The sequence below is a fragment of the Copadichromis virginalis genome, linkage group LG13 (assembly GCF_057382275.1).
Source record: "Copadichromis virginalis isolate Kocher_CV1m ecotype Utaka linkage group LG13, C_Virginalis_male_GT1.1, whole genome shotgun sequence".
NCBI lineage: Eukaryota > Metazoa > Chordata > Actinopteri > Cichliformes > Cichlidae > Copadichromis > Copadichromis virginalis.
Window position 1 is genome coordinate 14,312,751 of NC_140630.1, and position 20,316 is coordinate 14,333,066.

The 20,316-nt window shown below is 38.5% G+C and overlaps 2 protein-coding genes and 1 long non-coding RNA gene across 6 annotated transcripts in view; 2 read left to right on the forward strand and 1 right to left on the reverse strand.

The window, feature by feature from the left end:
- Positions 1–20,316, reverse strand: part of dhx32b (DEAH (Asp-Glu-Ala-His) box polypeptide 32b) — a 38,957-nt gene that overhangs the window by 14,301 nt on the left and 4,340 nt on the right. The window lies entirely within an intron of this gene.
- On the forward strand, positions 7,002–8,971 carry LOC146695359 (uncharacterized). The gene is made up of 3 exons (XR_014923572.1): positions 7,002–7,347; positions 8,066–8,093; positions 8,522–8,971. It is a non-coding gene; the product is annotated as an uncharacterized LOC146695359 (long non-coding RNA).
- Positions 9,469–20,137, forward strand: LOC146695360 (uncharacterized). Of its 4 annotated transcripts, XR_014923571.1 has the most exons (4): positions 9,469–16,505; positions 18,156–18,272; positions 18,389–18,492; positions 18,595–20,137. XR_014923571.1 is itself a non-coding variant. In XM_085477458.1 (2 exons), exons 1-2 carry the CDS (start codon positions 9,810–9,812, stop codon positions 18,159–18,161), a joined length of 6,702 nt encoding a protein of 2,233 aa, XP_085333584.1. In that variant the 5' UTR covers positions 9,469–9,809; the 3' UTR covers positions 18,162–20,137. The 4 variants fall into 4 exon arrangements, 2 of the variants coding, with proteins under 2 accessions (XP_085333584.1, XP_085333585.1); XR_014923570.1 differs by having other exon boundaries at positions 18,389–20,137; XM_085477458.1 differs by having other exon boundaries at positions 18,156–20,137.

The following is a 20,316-nucleotide window of genomic DNA, read 5'->3' on the forward strand; positions in this document are numbered from 1 at the left end:
TTCTTCAGTTCCAGTTTAAGTTTCATGATGTTTTTTCACCCGTTTCAGAGTTTATAATGGGTGTGTATGGGACGGAATGTTGGGGCTAGAGTGAGACAGCTCAACTGCTAGAGTGAGAGGAGCAAAAAAATTAATCTTAAAATCTTTTTTAAAACTGCTGCTGTGTCCGCAGCGTTTGCTCTAGAGGTATGATTTTACCCTCAAAACGTAGCCATGGCTGTCCTCTTTCATCCAATGTGTTTACTATTGTACTAGGTGTTATGGTTCTTTCATAAATGTCACCAATGCACAGCCTCCTCCCTCCAACTCTTCCATAGACTCTAATGTTAAAATGGCTCAGAAGGTTCGTTTGAAAATCAGAAGAGCATGGTGTCTTTACACTGTCACCACGTCCATATAATAAACTCCACAGGCATGAAAACTGAGAATTCAGTAGACTAGAAGCTGCTGTCGCTCACGGTGAAAGAATTTCGTCAATACGACTTGTACTTTTCATATGGGAACGATTTGTTTCGGCCTGACTTTTCTGTTCATTTTAAGCAGCAAAAGTGAGGTGCATGTCTGTGTCGTGTGTATGGAGCCATTGGGTGCGGTCACTATAGCAACCAGGCTCACACCTGCCTGCTTAACGAGCTCTGCCTGCCACTGTGCCAAGATTCATCTTAAACACTTCTCTTTCAACTGCTGCTGTGTCCACAGTGTTAAAGCCATCATTTTACCCTCAAAACGTCACCATCGTTGTTCTCTTTCCAACACCGTGTCTTTCAAAGCTCAGGCATTTAAACTTTTTAAACTGTGTGGATCAAAGTGGAGGGATAACATTTGAGTCATTCAGTGATTCAAAGAATATGACCTTTTAATATTCATTCAGATGTTTTCTGACTCTAAATGTTCTTTTCTCATTTCTTAGGGTTTTCTAATTTACATTTAAAACATTTTCAGTTTTTTTCCAACTCCTTCTTCTGTGTAACCTTCAGCTTTTAGCAGTTCAGCACCTTTGTTTTCAGGTTAAATTCGTTTTTTTTTTTTTTTTTTTTAATCTCATTCAATATTTTTAACTCAAAATTCAGTAATTAATTCATTTCAGTGCATACATTCAGATTCAAGCATTCACACTGCAGTTTCTTCAGAAAATGCACTTTCTAGTTATTATTAGTGTGAATGCTTGAAAAGCATTCACAGTATTGTTATTCTAATCTTTATTATTATTATATTTTATTTTTCCGTACGTTTTTTGAAAGCCTACTCCTTCAAAACCGTTCAACTTAGAAAAACCATTCAAACACCGTTAGATTCCTATTCTTTTGGACAACATTGCTTCTATTTTTCTCATTTTTAACATTTATATTTTTAATTTTATTCAACTTTATTCAACAAAAATTTATAATGTATTTCAATGGGGAGACCCTTCAAATCCTCATTCAACTTACTCATTTTTAAACTCTTACTACTTCCACATACATTGACATAGAGCCACCATTCAAACTTTAAAACGAAGACAAGACATTCAACTATTCAACTTGTATTTATCTTTTCAATATCTATTATACTTTTTCTTCAGTTCCAGTTTAAGTTTCATGATGTTTTTTCACCCGTTTCAGAGTTTATAATGGGTGTGTATGGGACGGAATGTTGGGGCTAGAGTGAGGCAGCTCAACTGCTAGAGTGAGAGGAGCAAAAAAATTAATCTTAAAATCTTTTTTAAAACTGCTGCTGTGTCCGCAGCGTTTGCTCTACAGGTATGATTTTACCCTCAAAACGTAGCCATCGCTGTCCTCTTTCATCCAATGTGTTTACTATTGTCCTAGGTGTTATGGTTCTTTCGTAAATGTCACCAATGCGCAGCCTCCTCCCTCCAACTCTTCCATAGACTCTAATGTTAAAATGGCTCAGAAGGTTCGTTTGAAAATCAGAAGAGCATGGTGTCTTTCCACTGTCACCACGTCCATATAATAAGCTCCACAGGCATGAAAACTGAGAATTAGGTAGACTAGACATGGCTGTCGCTCACGGTGAAAGAATTTTGTCAGTACGACATGTACTTTTCATTTGGGAACGATTTGTTTCGGCCTGACTTTTCTGTTCATTTTAAGCAGCAAAAGTGAGGCGCATGTCTGTGTCGTGTGTATGGAGCCATTGGGTGCGGTCACTATAGCAACCAGGCTCACACCTGCCTGCTTAACGAGCTCTGCCTGCCACTCTGCCAAGATTCATCTTAAACACTTCTCTTTCAACTGCTGCTGTGTCCACAGTGTTAAAGCCATCATTTTACCCTCAAAACGTCGCCATCGTTGTTCTCTTTCCAACATCTTGTCTTTCAAAGCTCAGACATTTAAACTTTTTAAACTGTGTGGATCCAAGTGGAGGGATCACATTTGAGTCATTCAGTGATTCAAAGAATATGACCTTTTAATATTCATTCAGATGTTTTCTGACTCTAAATGTTCTTTTCTCATTTCTTAGGTTTTTCTAATTTACAATTAAAACATTTTCAGCTTTTTTCCAACTTCTTCTTCTGTGTAACCTTCAGCTTTTAGCAGTTCAGCACCTTTGTTTTCAGGTTAAATTCGTTTTTTTTTTTGTTGTTTTTTTTAAATCTCATTCAATATTTTTAACTCAAAATTCAGCAATTAATTCATTTCAGTCCATACATTCAGATTCAAGCATTCACACTGCAGTTTCTTCAGAAAATGCACTTTCTAGTTATTATTATTATTATATTTTATTTTTCCGTACGTTTTTTCAAAGCCTACTCCTTCAAAACCGTTCAACTTAGAAAAACCATTCAAACATCGTTAGATTCCTATTATTTTGGACATGACTGCTTCTAATTTTCTCATTTTTAACATTTATATTTTTAATTTTATTCAACTTTATTCAACAAAAATTTATAATGTATTTCAATGGGGAGACCCTTCAAATCCTCATTCAACTTACTCATTTTTAAACTCTTACTACTTCCACATACATTGACATAGAGCCACCATTCAAACTTTAAAACGAAGACAAGACATTCAACTATTCAACTTGTATTTATCTTTTCAATATCTATTATACTTTTTCTTCAGTTCCAGTTTAAGTTTCATGATGTTTTTTCACCCGTTTCAGAGTTTATAATGGGTGTGTATGGGACGGAATGTTGGGGCTAGAGTGAGGCAGCTCAACTGCTAGAGTGAGAGGAGCAAAAAAATTAATCTTAAAATCTTTTTTAAAACTGCTGCTGTGTCTGCAGCGTTTGCTCTACAGGTATGATTTTACCCTCAAAACGTAGCCATCGCTGTCCTCTTTCATCCAATGTGTTTACTATTGTCCTAGGTGTTATGGTTCTTTCATAAATGTCACCAATGCACAGCCTCCTCCCTCCAACTCTTCCATAGACTCTAATGTTAAAATGGCTCAGAAGGTTCGTTTGAAAATCAGAAGAGCATGGTGTCTTTCCACTGTCACCACGTCCATATAATAAGCTCCACAGGCATGAAAACTGAGAATTAGGTAGACTAGACATTGCTGTCGCTCACGGTGAAAGAATTTCGTCAATACGACTTTTACTTTTCATTTGGGAACGATTTGTTTCGGCCTGACTTTTCTGTTCATTTTAAGCAGCAAAAGTGAGGCGCATGTCTGTGTACGTGTGTATGGAGCCATTGGGTGCGGTCACTATAGCAACCAGGCTCACACCTGCCTGCTTAACGAGCTCTGCCTGCCACTGTACCAAGATTCATCTTAAACACTTCTCTTTCAACTGCTGCTGTGTCCACAGTGTTAAAGCCATCATTTTACCCTCAAAACGTCGCCATCGTTGTTCTCTTTCCAACATCTTGTCTTTCAAAGCTCAGACATTTAAACTTTTTAAACTGTGTGGATCCAAGTGGAGGGATCACATTTTAGTCATTCAGTGATTCAAAGAATATGACCTTTTAATATTCTTTCAGATGTTTTCTGACTCTAAATGTTCTTTTCTCATTTCTTAGGTTTTTCTAATTTACAATTAAAACATTTTCAGCTTTTTTTTCCAACTTCTTCTTCTGTGTAACCTTCAGCTTTTAGCAGTTCAGCACTTTTGGTTTCACGTTAAATTCGGGATTTTTTTTTTTCTCGTTCAAAATTTTTAACTCAAAATTCAGCAATTAATTCATTTCAATGCATACATTCAGATTCAAGCATTCACACTGCAGTTTCTTCAGAAAATGCACTTTCTAGTTATATTTTATTTTTCCGTACGTTTTTTGAAAGCCTACTCCTTCAAAACCGTTCAACTTAGAAAAACCATTCAAACACCATTAGATTCCTATTCTTTTGGACAACATTGCTTCTATTTTTCTCATTTTTAACATTTATATTTTTAATTTTATTCAACTTTATTCAACAAAAATTTCCCATGTATTTCAATGGGGAGACCCTTCAAATTCTCATTCAACTTACTCATTTTTAAACTCTTACTACTTCCACATACATTGACATAGAGCCACCATTCAAACTTTAAAACGAAGACAAGACATTCAACTATTCAACTTGTATTTATCTTTTCAATATCTATTATACTTTTTCTTCAGTTCCAGTTTAAGTTTCATGATGTTTTTTCACCCGTTTCAAAGTTTATAATGGGTGTGTATGGGACGGAATGTTGGGGCTAGAGTGAGGCAGCTCAACTGCTAGAGTGAGAGGAGCAAAAAAATTAATCTTAAAATCTTTTTTAAAACTGCTGCTGTGTCCGCAGCGTTTGCTCTACAGGTATGATTTTACCCTCAAAACGTAGCCATCGCTGTCCTCTTTCATCCAATGTGTTTACTATTGTCCTAGGTGTTATGGTTCTTTCGTAAATGTCACCAATGCACAGCCTCCTCCCTCCAACTCTTCCATAGACTCTAATGTTAAAATGGCTCAGAAGGTTCGTTTGAAAATCAGAAGAGCATGGTGTCTTTCCACTGTCACCACGTCCATATAATAAACTCCACAGGCATGAAAACTGAGAATTAGGTAGACTAGACATTGCTGTCACTCACGGTGAAAGAATTTTGTCAATACGACTTTTACTTTTCATTTGGGAACGATTTGTTTCGGCCTGACTTTTCTGTTCATTTTAAGCAGCAAAAGTGAGGCGCATGTCTGTGTACGTGTGTATGGAGCCATTGGGTGCGGTCACTATAGCAACCAGGCTCACACCTGCCTGCTTAACGAGCTCTGCCTGCCACTGTACCAAGATTCATCTTAAGCACTTCTCTTTCAACTGCTGCTGTGTCCACAGTGTTACAGCCATCATTTTACCCTCAAATTGTCGCCATTATTGTTCTCTTTCCAACACCGTATCTTTCAAAGCTCAGGCATTTAAACTTTTTAAACTGTGTGGATCAAAGTGGAGGGATCACATTTGAGTCATTCAGTGATTCAAAGAATATGACCTTTTAATATTCATTCAGATGTTTTCTGACTCTAAATGTTCTTTTCTCATTTCTTAGGGTTTTCTAATTTACATTTAAAACATTTTCAGTTTTTTTCCAACTCCTTCTGTGTAACCTTCAGCTTTTAGCAGTTCAGCACCTTTGTTTTCAGGTTAAATTCGTTTTTTTTTTTTTTTTTTTTTTATCTCATTCAATATTTTTAACTCAAAATTCAGCAATTAATTCATTTCAGTGCATACATTCAGATTCAAGCATTCACACTGCAGTTTCTTCAGAAAATGCACTTTCTAGTTCTATTTTATTATTATCTATTCCGTACGTTTTTTGAAAGCCTACTCCTTCAAAACCATTCAACTTAGAAAAACCATTCAAACACCATTAGATTCCTATTCTTTTGGACATGATTGCTTCTATTTTTCTCATTTTTAACATTTATATTTTTAATTTTATTCAACTTTATTCAACAAAAATTTCCCATGTATTTCAATGGGGATACCCTTCAAATCCTCATTCAACTTACTCATTTTTAAACTCTTACTACTTCCACATACATTGACATAGAGCCACCATTCAAACTTTAAAACGAAGACAAGACATTCAACTATTCAACTTGTATTTATCTTTTCAATATCTATTATACTTTGTCTTCAGTTCCAGTTTAAGTTTCATGATGTTTTTTCACCCGTTTCAGAGTTTATAATGGGTGTGTATGGGACGGAATGTTGGGGCTAGAGTGAGGCAGCTCAACTGCTAGAGTGAGAGGAGCAAAAAAATTAATCTTAAAATCTTTTTTAAAACTGCTGCTGTGTCCACAGCGTTTGCTCTACAGGTATGATTTTACCCTCAAAACGTAGCCATGGCTGTCCTCTTTCATCCAATGTGTTTACTATTGTACTAGGTGTTATGGTTCTTTCATAAATGTCACCAATGCACAGCCTCCTCCCTCCAACTCTTCCATAGACTCTAATGTTAAAATGGCTCAGAAGGTTTGTTTGAAAATCAGAAGAGCATGGTGTCTTTCCACTGTCACCACGTCCATATAATAAACTCCACAGACATGAAAACTGAGAATTCAGTAGACTAGACATTGCTGTCGCTCACGGTGAAAGAATTTTGTCAACACGACATGTACTTTTCATTTGGGAAGAATTTGTTTCGGCCTGACTTTTCTGTTCATTTTAAGCAGCAAAAGTGAGGCGCATGTCTGTGTCGTGTGTATGGAGCCATTGGGTGCAGTTATTATAGCAACCAGGCTCACACCTGCCTGCTTAACGAGCTCTCTCTCACTCTGCCAAGGTTAAACCTAAAAATGTTAGATTGTAGTAAGATTAACTTTTTCAATAGTACAATAAGACAGATTTGACAGGGTTTTGCCACAGATTAATAGTTTGTCACTAGTTAGTATATGCCAACTAAGTAGAGCATTGTGATTGGCACAAAGGTTTTTCAGATCTGGGCAGTTGGAGTCAGTTGATGACTTCAAAATCATCCTTTCTGACTGGATAATTAAAGCTCTCAGCATCTATTGGTCTGTAGTTAATTTCCCCACCTTTTAACTAATCTAATCTCATTTAATGTTTTTGTTTATAGTCTGTATAGTTTATCTCCCCACGAATACACTCAAAGTAGTCTTAAAATAAAACCCACAAAACAGTTCAAGATTTAATACTTTTTATTTGCTCATTTAATGCCAGTTGCCCTGTTTTTCTGTATGTCACTCATTCGCTTATACTTGGGCAAAAAGTACCAATTTGTACACTAGTATAGTGTATTTTTTCCCTCTATCTCTCTATGTCTGTCACACACAGAGACCAACACACAGACATGTATATGCTCATTATTGCTGTTCAAACTGATGGTCAAATTTCCAAGCACCACCTGAACGCCTCATCTGTTTTTAACCTATCACTGGACCAACTGTCGTCATTCCGCTTCGCTCTCTGCTGTGGTAAGTACAGTACACTCAGTACTGCAGTGTTTTATTTTTATGATGGAAAAAATACATGTTTGACATTTAAACTCACATATCAAGTCCAACAGAGTTAAAAAGAATTCAAAGAAGAAAGAAAAAAGAATAACCTTCGCTATCATTTATATACGTTTATGATGTTTTGCTGTTAGCAGCAGTGCTAACGCTAGCTTCGATGCTAATGCTAGCAACAATGCTAATGCTAGCAACAATGCTAACGCTAGCTATAGTGCTAACACTAGCCTTAGCACTTGTTAACTGACAAAAATAATATTCCTGTGATATTTCTTGCCGGTCAGTGAGACAAAAGTAAGAAATGAGCTTTATTATTGCCATTGTGGCTCAGTTTTAACAGTAAGAGTGCTAGCGCTAGTAGCATTGCTAACGCTAGCTGCAATGCTAACGCTAGCTGCATTGCTAACACTAACTGAAGTGCTAATGCTAGCCGGAATGCTAGCGCTAGCAGCAATGCTAAGGCTAGTAACAGTCTAACAGTAGCCTTACATAAGTGGCAATACTTCAGTTAATTAGTTTGAATTGTAAAATGACTGCTGTATCAGTTGGTGTGCTATATTACTCTATAATTACCCTGCTGACTATAAGTTCAGTGTATCATGTCGTGTGGGCTTTGTATTTCTGTTAGTCTGATAACACTGTACAGACAACTAACGTATTATTTCTCGTGTTACACTTTCAGGAACCTGACTGACACTGTGCTTTGCCTGGTAGGTGTGCACATACTGTAAGAGAAGTAGACCAAAATAATAAAATAATCTGACTAATATAAGATGTAAAGTGATGGGTTCAAACTTTGTGCTAGACCTTTTAAACACAATTTTATAATAAATACACATAAGTGCAGCTTAACAATTGGGCTAAAATATTTTTTTCGTACATTTTTGTAGTCACACTACATGTGATTAATTAATGATTCACTCAATCATATTTGTATTTAAAAATATTATTGCTGAATTTAATTAAATATTTATTCTTTTAAAAAGTGCCCAATTATGCAACTTTTTGCACATGGCAGCCGACAACAGTTTAGCTTGAATATTTGTTTTGTCCTTTTTCAGTAGTCACAATTAGTTCATACAATTACCATGTGATATAATTTTAATAAAATAATTTTTTTCTTGTTTTTTGTTCACAGTGTGCAGAAGAAGAACAAGGACCAGATCTCCAGTCTTCTCTCTCACATCCCAACCCCCCAACCCCTCTATCCTCTGTCCTGCTCCACCTGTTGTCTCTGCCTTCTTTCCATCTGTATTTCACTCTGTGGTTTGTGAGAAATTTTGCCAAACCAAGAATCTTATTGCGGTTTGATTTAAAGCCGTGTCTCTCCTGCTCTGTCTGTTCTCTCTGCTAAATTTTCTCTCTACCTGTTTTTCACTCTTGGCTTGCTGCTGAAAAACGCCAAGCCAACAAAGCAATAAAGAGTGCATATTTTGCCTCAACCTATGAACAAACTGAACAAACAAAGAAAAATCTGCGGTTTGATTTAAAGCCGTGTCTCTCCTGCTCTGTCTGTTCTCACTGCTAAATTTTCTCTCTACCTGTTTTTCACTCTTGGCTTGCTGCTGAAAAACGCCAAGCCATTAAAGCAATAAAGAGTGCATATATTGCCTCTACCTGAGAACAAACTGAACAAACAAAGAAAACTAATTCACGGTTTGATTGTGATTTCCCAGCCGTGTCTCTCCTGCTCTGCCTGTTCTCTCTTCTAAATTTTCTCTCTACCTGTTTTTCACTCTTGGCTTGTTGCTAAGTTGTGCCAAGCCAATAAAGAGAGTGCATAATATTCTCTCAACTGAAGAACAAACTGTCAAACGAAAGACAACTGTTTAAGACAAATAAAAACTGAAATATAAAAACAAAGACAACATCTCCTGGTGTGTGCCACTCTTATCTTGTGAACATATTTTCTAAAGACTAAGAAACACTTGCAGTGTGTGAAAATGCCAAGGAAGCAGACAAAGTCACAAGCTGCAAAACAACGCTGGAAAAAGTTTCATGAGTTTCACAAAGTACCAACATGTGAACAAGCTGAGTTTGATTTTCCTCAGAGCTCTGCAGAAGACTTTGTGTCTACAAAGACCAATTCTGACAGTGTCAAACAGGCAGGTCAACATGTTCCTGCACATGTACAACAGGTATCTTATGCTGATGCTGTAAAGAGTGGACTGCAGCATGAATTTAATGAACAACATGAGGTGTCATGTGACCCACAGGTGGGTTATGCTGATTTTTTGAAAAGAGGCTGTCACAGTGATGTGGCAGGACCATCTCATGCAGAAAGACTGAACCTTGAAAACCAGCCCTCTGTTATACATGTCTGTGCATCTCGCAGCCAGGCTCATCCTAAATATGGAGACTCCAGAAACAAGCAGTGCACATGTAACTCACTCACATTTCTTGCTTTCCTTCATGAGAATGAAAACATGACTACAGCTGACCTTAATCTGGTCTTGGATAAAGGTGATGTGATGTACAAAGAGGCCAAGAAAAGATTTCCTAAAAATATTCATTTGGCAACCGATGAGCTGCCAGACAAAGTTGATGCTCGCAGGTCTATGTATCATGTCAACATGACACAGCCTTCCCGGTATGGGACATTTGAAGAACCTCCAGAGGAGGCAGTAGATACCTTTCTGAGCTTAGAAGCAGGACTGAGCTGCCTGTTGTCAGATGTGCAGTATGCCTTACTGATTATGAGTGGATTGTGTATCGCAGTGTTCAGATCCACATCAGGCATATATGGTTTCTTTGACCCACACCCCAGAACACCCATTGGTCTTCCTCTACTACTACAGTCACGTAATCGTGGTACAGCTGTGATGCTGAAATTCACACTCCTCAGTGACATGATTAAGAGGCTCCAAGATTCTTATGAAATGATGGAGATATCACCCTCTTGTAACTATGAACTGAAGCCTGTGCAGTTCTACAGTATGAGCACAGTCAACCTGAGTGATACTATCACAGACACAGTCTGCAGACCAACAGCTGCCACTGCTGTGGCACCTACTCACTCTGATACAACTGTTGATGAAGCAAACCCCTCTACTCCAAGGAGAAACACAACCACTGATCCGACTGAAAATATCTTTTGTCAAATGTCCATTTGTACGCCACTGGTGAAACAAAAAGAAGTCCACATGACTCAGTTCACATCATATGAAGATCAGAATGAACCTCCTAATATACCAACTGAAGAACTATGCAGTGAATTAAGTTTCCTTCCATCAAGTGATGCTTTTTCATGTCAATCAAATGCTGCCATAACAAATGTTGCTGCCTGTGACCTTTCTGATATAGTTTTACAAAAAGTGAAAAAAGTTAATAAACAACAAAGGCAAAAAAGGAAAAGAAGATTAATGGCATCAGAGAAACCCAGAAATCAGAGAAAAGAAAACCAAAAAAGGAAAGAACGACAAAAGTATGCTTCAAATAAAGATTACAAAGAAAAGAAAAAATCTTGCACAAGCGAGACATATAAAAACAATCCTGAAGTTAGACAAAAACAACAACAGTATATGAAAAGACGTTACTGTGAAAATGATGAATTCAGACAGAAACAACAGCAATATATTAGAAGACGTTACTGTGAAAATGATGAATTCAGACAGAAACAACAGCAATATATTAGAAGACGTTACTGTGAAAATGATGAATTCAGAAAGAAACAAAAACAATATGTTAAAAAACGTTTTTCTGAGAATGCTACAGTTAGAAAGAAACAACAACAATATATTAAAAGACGCTACTGTGAGAACGATGAATTTAGAAAGAAACAACAACAATATATTAAAAGACGCTACTGTGACAATGCTGAATTTAGACAAAAACAAAAAAACTATATAACTAAAAGGTATCAAGAAAACCCTGAATTCAGAGAGAGACAGAGATCTCGAGTGACTCAGCGTTATGCACGTGACAATGCATTCAGAGTAAGACACAGACAACTAATGAAACAACTAATGCGAGACAGGTATCAAAGTAATCTTGCATTCAGGATTATGCACAACATGAGATGTGCAATGAAAATAAAAAGGAAATACAGATGGGTGAACAGACAAACCCAAGAGAGTGACAACAGTGTGATCAACGAGGCCATATCTGTGTTCAAATCACAAATCAAAGCTGGACCATCATACCCATGTACTGTATGCTTCAAGGCTTCATTTCCAAACCAAGTGCGACCCTGCACAAGGTCAAAGTATGTCAAAAACCCACATGTAGTTGCAACATGTTTGACTGGAAGATTTGTTCATGTTTGTGATGAAAACTGCAGAAATGAGCAGTGCAATGTTCCCGATGAGAGAAAGAGAGAGTGGATTTGTCACACCTGCCACAATCATCTTAAAAATGGATCCATGCCAGCGCTTGCTGTTGCCAATAAACTGGATCTTGCTGATACTCCACCTGAACTGTCTGATCTCAACATACTGGAGAGACATCTCATAGCCAAGTGCATACCATTTGCCAAGATCATTCCTCTTCCCAAAGGCAGACAAAGAGCAATTAGAGGAAATGTGGTCTGTGTCCCATCAGAGGTACAGGAAACTGTTGAAGCATTGCCTCGATTAAGAATTAATTCTCAGGTCTTGAGAGTAAAACTGAAGAGACGCTTGTCTTACAAAGGTCATCAGCTGTTTCAGACTGTAAGCTGGTCTAAACTTGTGCAAGCACTGCATAAACTCAAGCAGATTCATCCACAGTATAAGGATGTGAGCATCAGAGATGATGCTGAGCTGTGTGATCCAACTCTTCCTGATGAAGATGATGAGGATGATGATGATGAAAACATGAATGAGGACGATTATGATGAGGCTGATTTAATGGAAATTGACAGCTGTGAGAAAAATGCACTGAGTGAAGCACAAAATATAAATGAACAGGACATTGACATGTTACCCTGTGATGGTGAACAATCGCATGAACAGATGAGAGATGATTCAGAGCAAGCAGATGGACTGACTAATGGTGGTTTTGCACTCGAGTCCTGTTTGCAGCCCCCTGATGTGGCTGAGGAGATATTATGTTTCAGTGAAGGAATCTACTCTGTTGCTCCTGCAGAGAGAAACAATCCAATAAGTTTTTTCAAAACACCTAAACTGGAGGCCATGGCCTTCCCTGTGCAGTTTCCTACAGGCCAAAACACACTTGATGAAAGAAGGCTGATCAAAGTATCCCCCAGTGGGTATTTCAAATCAAGACTTTTCTGCATTGATGATCGTTTTGCCAAAGACACAAACTATTTATTCTTTGCACAGTTTGTGACTGAAATACACTTGGCTACATCCAGCATGACAGTACAGTTAAGGAAGGCAAAGCCTCTGACCAGAGATGGTAGAAAAATAACCTCAGGCATGTTACAAGATAAACATGAGGTGGAGAAACTGGTGCGAAATAAAGATGCAGTGAGATTCATGCAGCCTCTGAGAGGAACCCCAGCCTATTGGGAGAAAACAACAAGAGATCTTTTTGCCATGATCAGACAGTTGGGAACTCCCACGTTCTTTTGCACATTTTCAGCTGCTGAAATGCGCTGGCCTGAAGTGATCGAGGCAATAACAAGGCAGCAAGGTGAACAAGTGAATTTTGAAGGACTCGACTGGTCAGCAAAGTGTGACATCCTGAGAAGCAATCCTGTCACAACAATGCGCATGTTTGACAAGAGAGTTGAAGCATTATTCAGAGATTTACTCTTATCTCCCGCAGAGCCACTTGGCAAAGTCATTGACTACTTTTACAGAGTTGAGTTTCAGCACAGAGGAAGCCCACACATACACTGCCTCCTGTGGGTAGAAGGTGCTCCTGTGTTTGAGGAGGATGATGAGCAAACTGTTCTTGATTTTATAAACAAATACATCACAGCTCAGCTGCCTGATCCACATAAACAACCTGAACTGTACAAAAAAGTAACAGAAGTGCAAAAACACAGTAAGAACCACACAAAGACGTGCTTTAGGAGTTTAAGCTCCGGGTGCCGTTTTGGTTTTCCCAAACCACCCTGCAATGAGACAATGATCACAAGACCCAGTGAGGATGATGCACTGGAAGTAGAAACGGCAAAGAACAAGCTCAGACCACTGAACCAGCTGCTGAATGAACCTGAAACTGCTTCCATGAGTTTAGAGCAGCTCTTGGAAAGATGCAAGTTGACACATGCAGAATATGAGAGATACCTGAATAAAATGAACATGAGGAGTACGATCATACTAAAGCGTGATCCAAAAGACTCTTGGATAAACGGCTATAATCCACATCTGCTTGAAGCCTGGAACAGTAATATCGACATAAGCTTTGTTTTAGATGCTTTTGGTGCTGCAAATTATTTAATGAAATATATATCAAAAAAAGAGGGCGGGCTATCTGAGTACCTGAAAACTGTCATTGAGAACTCCCATAAGGACAGTGTAAATGAGTGCGATGAAATGAGAGCCGTCATGCAGGCATATTCAAAGAAGCGAGAGATCAGTGCACAGGAGTGTGTTGCTCGTGCATGTGGTCTTCACATGAAGCAATGCTCACGTGCTGTAATATTCATTCCAACTGATGATAATCCTGTGAAAATGAGTCGTCCCCTGTCAGTTCTGGACAACACAACACCTGAGTCTTCCAATGTTTGGATGACATCTTTGAATGACAAATACAAAGCCAGACCTGAAACACCAGAGTATGAGGAGATGTGCATGGCAGACTTTGCTGCTACTTGCAGGATTGTCTATGGCCAACAGAAAAAAGGTAAAGATGTTTTGCCCCTTCTCAATGAGATGGGGTTTGTGCAAAGGCGCAAAAACAATAAGCCTGCTATCATCAGATTTCACCGCTGCTCACAAGAAAAACATCCAGAGCAATATTACGGAAGACTGCTTAAACTGTACCTTCCTCATCGTTCAGACCACGAACTGAAAACACCATCGTTGCCAACCTATCAGGCTTTCTATGGTGCTGGCTGTGTACAGCTACCAGGTACTGACCATCTTGAGTACGTGCAACACATTGTCAAAAGAAACAGAGAAAAATATGAGAAAAACAGTGAGGAGATCGAGAGCGCTGTTGAGGAATATGAGCAGAACAGAGGTGTGACTGACGAATGGTGTAATCTGGCACCTGAATCAGATCTCGTAAGGTTGCCACTTGTTGAACAAGAAAGAGAGCGAGACAATGAAAATGAACAGGAAGATGTGCCCGACTACAGCCGTCAGGCTGATGCTTCAACAGAAGTCAGAGCCATCAGGGAACCCCCTGCTATTGATCCCACATTGTTACGTCAGATGTTTCAGAATCTGAACAAGAAGCAAGCCTGCATATTTTATGCAGTTAGAGACTGGTGCATTAAAAGAGTCTGTGCTCTAAATCCAGAGCAGTTTTTCTTTTATATTAATGGTGGTGCTGGAACAGGAAAATCACATCTTATCAAATGCATCTACTCAGAAGCATCTAAGATACTGAGCAAAGTGCCCAGATATGCAGACGACGTTGACATATCAAAACCCACTGTCCTGTTAACTGCTTTCACTGGGACTGCAGCATTTAACATTTCTGGAACAACACTGCATTCTCTTCTCAAGCTGCCTAGAAGCTTAAAACCTCCCATTCAGGGACTTGGCAATCAGCTGGATGAAGTCAGATCAGAACTTTTGAATGCTGAAATAATCGTCATTGACGAAGTGTCTATGGTGTCAAGACATCTGTTTGCATATGTAGATGCAAGACTCAAACAGATCAAAGGGACTCGGAGACCCTTTGGAGGCATGTCAGTCATTGCTGTCGGAGACTTCTATCAGCTACCCCCAGTGCGACAGTCTAAACCTCTCTGTGTGCACGACCCGTCCGAGATCGACCTGTGGCGGGAGCATTTTCAGATGATCACTCTGACTGAGATTATGCGTCAGAAAGATGATGTTGTCTTTGCAGAGATGCTGAACAGAATTCGTGTGAAAGGAAAGTTGGATGAGCTTTGCGAAGCAGATAGAAATTTGTTGTCACAGGCCATAACTGAACCAGCCCTTTGTCCAACTGATGCGTTGCACATTTTTGCAACTAATAAAGAAGTGGATGCACACAACTCTGCAACACTGGCTCTGCTCCACACTCATATCATTGACATCCATGCAGATGATTATAGAAAAGATCCTAGAACTGGCAGAATGGCACTTCAAGACAGACCATTGAAAGGAGGTAAAAACGAGTTACCAGACACACTGAAAGTTGCAGAAGGAGCTCGTGTCATGCTCACCAGAAACATTGACATACAAAATGGTTTGGTTAATGGAGCTTTTGGAATACTACTTAGAGTAGTTCACTCTGAAAACGACCAACACATCATCAAGCTTGGACTTAAAATGGATAATGAGACATCTGGAAAGAATAACCGCACACCAGCAGACGACATGGTGTACATTGAGAGAGCAGAGGAGAATCTGAAGCAGAAAGGAGTGGTACGAAGACAGTTCCCAGTGAAGCTGGCCTTTGCATGTACAATACATAAGGTACAGGGTATGACAACTACATCAGCTGTTGTCTCTCTTAAGAGCATTTTTGAGCCCGGCATGGCCTACGTAGCTGTCAGTAGAGTGACGTCTCTCAGTGGACTGTATCTTCTTGATATGGAGGAGAAAAAAATATTCACCAACCCAGAAATCACTGCAGCGCTTGAGAACATGAGACAAGCCAACCTTGATGACATGATGCCTCTTCTACACGTGAGGCAAACACTGAGCAGGTCAGAGGTTTTCACCATTGTTCATCATAATACAGAGGGACTGCCAGCTCACATTAATGACATCAAAAGTCACCATGAATTGTGTCTAGCAGATGTTTTGTGCCTAACAGAAACACACCTGCGGGGCTCTTTTGTCGCAGAGAGTCTCCACTTGGAAAATTACAATTTGTTCAAACGGAACAGACACCTGTCCTACACAAACTTTCCCCAGATGGCAAACAGAAGTGGTGGTGGAGTTGCTGTTTATGTGAAAAGTGACATTCAAGTGCATGAAAAACAGTACATCCATAATGTAACTGACCTTGAATTTCTGGCTTTAAAGGTTGAAGCACCAGTCAGTGCTCTGATTGCAGTTGTATACAGACCTCCAGACTACACTCTGAGGCCATTCCTGAAAAACCTGGTAAGCCTATTAGACTCATTGGAGATCATGGACTGTCATCCCATCATAGTTTGTGGTGATTTTAATGAGAATGTTTTATCCAGTGCAAACAAACCAATCCTGGAGCTGTTTGAGTCTAGGGGATACGCACAGGTCATCACTGCCCCTACCACAGAGAAGAACACACTGCTTGACCTAATTTTCATTTCTCAGTCAGATCGATGTCTCCATTCTGGAGTCATGAAGACCTACCATAGTTACCATGACCCAGTATACTGTGTATTGTCCTGTGATGATTCATGATCTAGATCTTTGAATACAGTAAGTAATATCTATATTTTTGAATGACTTAAGAAAGTAGAGCGATGCTTGAACTCCAGAAAGAAGTCGAGACGCTTTTCTTTGCGAGCTCCTTTGACTACGATGACCTGGATGACTGAGAACCTTCACAGACATAAAGTAGAGCGATATTTAAAAGTTGACGCCCTGCATTGCAGTATAATGTTTGAATTGTTTACATAAAATACAATTACATGAATTAAGTAATGATATCAGTAAAAGATGACAATTTTATTTATTACAGAAAATCTAAAATTCACTAACAGTAACCTATAAATGTCAGAAAAATCAAATATAGCAGTTTAAAATGAATAGTGTAGGCATATCCTCTCTGCAGCCAGGCTTCAACATCCTGCCAGGCTGCCCCAGTCTCACTGTGGCTGGGAGGGAGGGAGGGTGGACCAGAGGATTGCCTACACAACACATAAATGTTCAACAGCTTCTTCATTGTTTCTGAGAGAACAATAATGACTAAAGGTTGCTTTTTAAAAAAACAAACAAACAAACAAACAAACAAACCTAATTACAGCAATAATGACAGTTAAGCCACTTTATGTGTGCCTCTATTTTGAAATACTATTTACAAAAATGTTATTATTTTGGTTTGTTATAAACTTTAAACTTTTTCAAAAGTATACGATTATATTTTTGGACCAATTTTACTATGAAACATAAATTTTTATGAGCTTTTATCATGTTTCTGGCCAGTGCAATCATCAGGGTGGGTCTGGGTTGATAACTGCACATTTCTGGCCAGAAATGTTTCAGCAGTGTTACATATGTAGTGCATATGTTACACTTGCTTTCTGTTACCAGCTGATACCCTACATTTGTATAGACATTGGATGGTGTGAGGTTGGGGAGTTGAGTGGGAGGGGAGGGTACGGTGGGAGTTGAGGGGGGGGGTTTCCTTTCCTGTTAGGTTTCCTTTTTTTTTCTTTTTTTTTTTTAAGCAAGACACAGTCCTCCTGTGTCTTCTCCAAGCTTCACATGTAAAATCCAACAATGTGAAGCACATAGCAGCCAGAAACTGTAATGCCACAGATCAGAGAAACTTCATCATCACCATCTTCATCGCCATACAATCAGAGCGTGAGACTTCACATCTGGAGCACAGGAGACATTCTGTGATAAGTCCTCCTTCTAGCTTGTCCCACAAGCAGTCGGTGAGATTTACTCACAACAAAAAGGGTTAATGACATAATTTCCATGAAAACATGTATTCATTCTTTGTAAAGTGTTTAAATTGTGTTTTCACTTGACCTTAGGAGTGTTAGAGTGTATTGTAATGTCTGTACTCAGGTGTTTCCCTCTGTGATCCATCCCCTTCAGAGCTGAGACACTCAGGACTGAACAGACGGCACAGTTTCTGTGACTGAGCCTCCAAAACACCTTCTTTGAAACCACTCATGATAGAAGGGCTTCATATTTGCAGCAGCACTACTACAGGTATTCAGTTTATTACAGGATGTGTTTGTTTCTTAGGACCAGCTCTGAGTGCACACTACCTAACATATACACCTTTCTGTTCATTACAAACCCACTACTCTGGATCATATGGCCAGTTGGCAGGAATGTTGCTGCAGGAAAACATCCCTGGAGATCACCATCATTGTCAGACTGACTGTGCCTCCTCTGTGCAGTGTCAAGATCCTCCCTAAATGAGTGTGTAAGTTAACATTTTCATTATTTTATTCCCTTTGACAAGACAAGTATCACTGATATTTACATTTACAACTACATATTCCTGTTTTCTGCTCTTCTTTTAAAGTCCTCAGCTATCCTGCTTCTGTGCTGCTTGCCACACATCAAACTGTGGCTGGATGACAGGGAGGATCCACTCTGAAGTCACTGGACATGATGAGGATCATATGGGACTTTATAGTTTCACAGAAACGATGTGCTCTGTGATTACAGGTTTTAAATGGACATAATGACTGCCTCTCTCTGATCAACAGGCTAAAGGATTGTTGTCATTGTTAGTGCTCTGTACAATGTATGCTTATTTAGTATTTCATCACAGAGCAAACCTTTTTTTCTTTAACATATTTTTATTTTTTTATTTGTGGGGATAGGTTAATTGATTAATCCAAATTGTCACTAGGTGTGAATGTGCGAGTGAATGTGAGTGTGAATGGTTGTCTGTCCCTGTGTGTTGGCCCTGTGACAGACTGGCGACCTGTCCAGGGTGTACCCCGCCTTTCGCCCTATGACAGCTGGGATAGGCTCCAGCGCCCCCCGCGACCCTGGAAAGGATAAGCGGAAGCGAATGGATGGATGGATGGATATTTTTATTTTGTTCTAATGTTGAATTAACTGTGGGGATTTTTTTTAAGTGGGCACTCGGGATGTCATATGACCAGAAATGTGGTAACTGGAATTCAACAGTATGGAAGAAAAAATCTGCTAAGAACAAAACACACACAAAACCCCCCAAGAAAATTCAAATTCATTCCATGTAATCCAATCTAAAACATTTTAAACTGCTGAACAGCAACACAAACAGCGTTAAAAAACAGTGTTAACAGAATGATTATGATGATTTTGTACCAAAGTTTCAGGTCACATGGCACACCTAGTGTGTAGTGTGGGGTATCAGCTGGTAAGTATAGGTTTTTTTTTTCATATTTGTGTCCTTAGAGTTCAGATAGATAAAGCCTTGTGTATAATAATTAGTCATAACCACAACTCAAAGTCAGGGACTAACTAATTTTGGGACTTTGTGTCTGAGCCCAGGTTAAAACAATGTGTAAAAAAGCATTTAGTGGCATGGCTGAACAATGCTATTGATACTTATTTATCCATGTTCACAAAAAGGACTAATGTGTTTATTTGATTATTTGCATGTGTTAAACTGTGTCACCACCTTACGCTTTCATTTGACTTTACTCAAAAATCTCTATACAGTTCTCTTTTACCACTGTGTGGACTGTGTTTACATTAAAACATAAAGAAGAATGAGTAATAAAAAGATGTGTAGACAGATTAAGTAGACCGATAGAAACAGCTGTTCAGCCATGTTCTAAGAAACCAACACAATTTAAAGGTTCAGGATTGTGGTTTTAAAAGTTGAATTTTCATGTATTTCATATCTTGCTTATTATTTTTTATTTAGTTATTTAATTTAGTTATTTTTATTTATTCTACTAGTCCTTTTCAGAAAGAAGCTGTAAAATATGACTTAAGATTTTTATGTTATTTTCTATGACATACAAAACAAATTGATGTATGTAATACTATTAAACATGATATACACATGTGTATATGTCTGAAAAACATTATGCTGTATATTAAAGTTTGTATTTTCTCCAGAATTTTTGTTCATCTTTTAAGTTCATTTCAATTAGAAGAATTTGAACTTTTAATATTCATTCAGAGGTTTTCTGACTCTAAATTTTCTTTTGTCATTACTCATCTTTTTATTATTTACATTTTAAACATGTTTAGCTTTTTTCCAACTTCTTCTGTGTGAACATCAGCTTTCAAAAGTTCT

What these genes read in the sequence shown, in the direction of transcription:
- LOC146695360 (XM_085477458.1), top strand. Translation starts at nt 9,810, where the DNA reads ATGACTACAGCTGACCTTAATCTGGTCTTGGATAAAGGTGATGTGATG.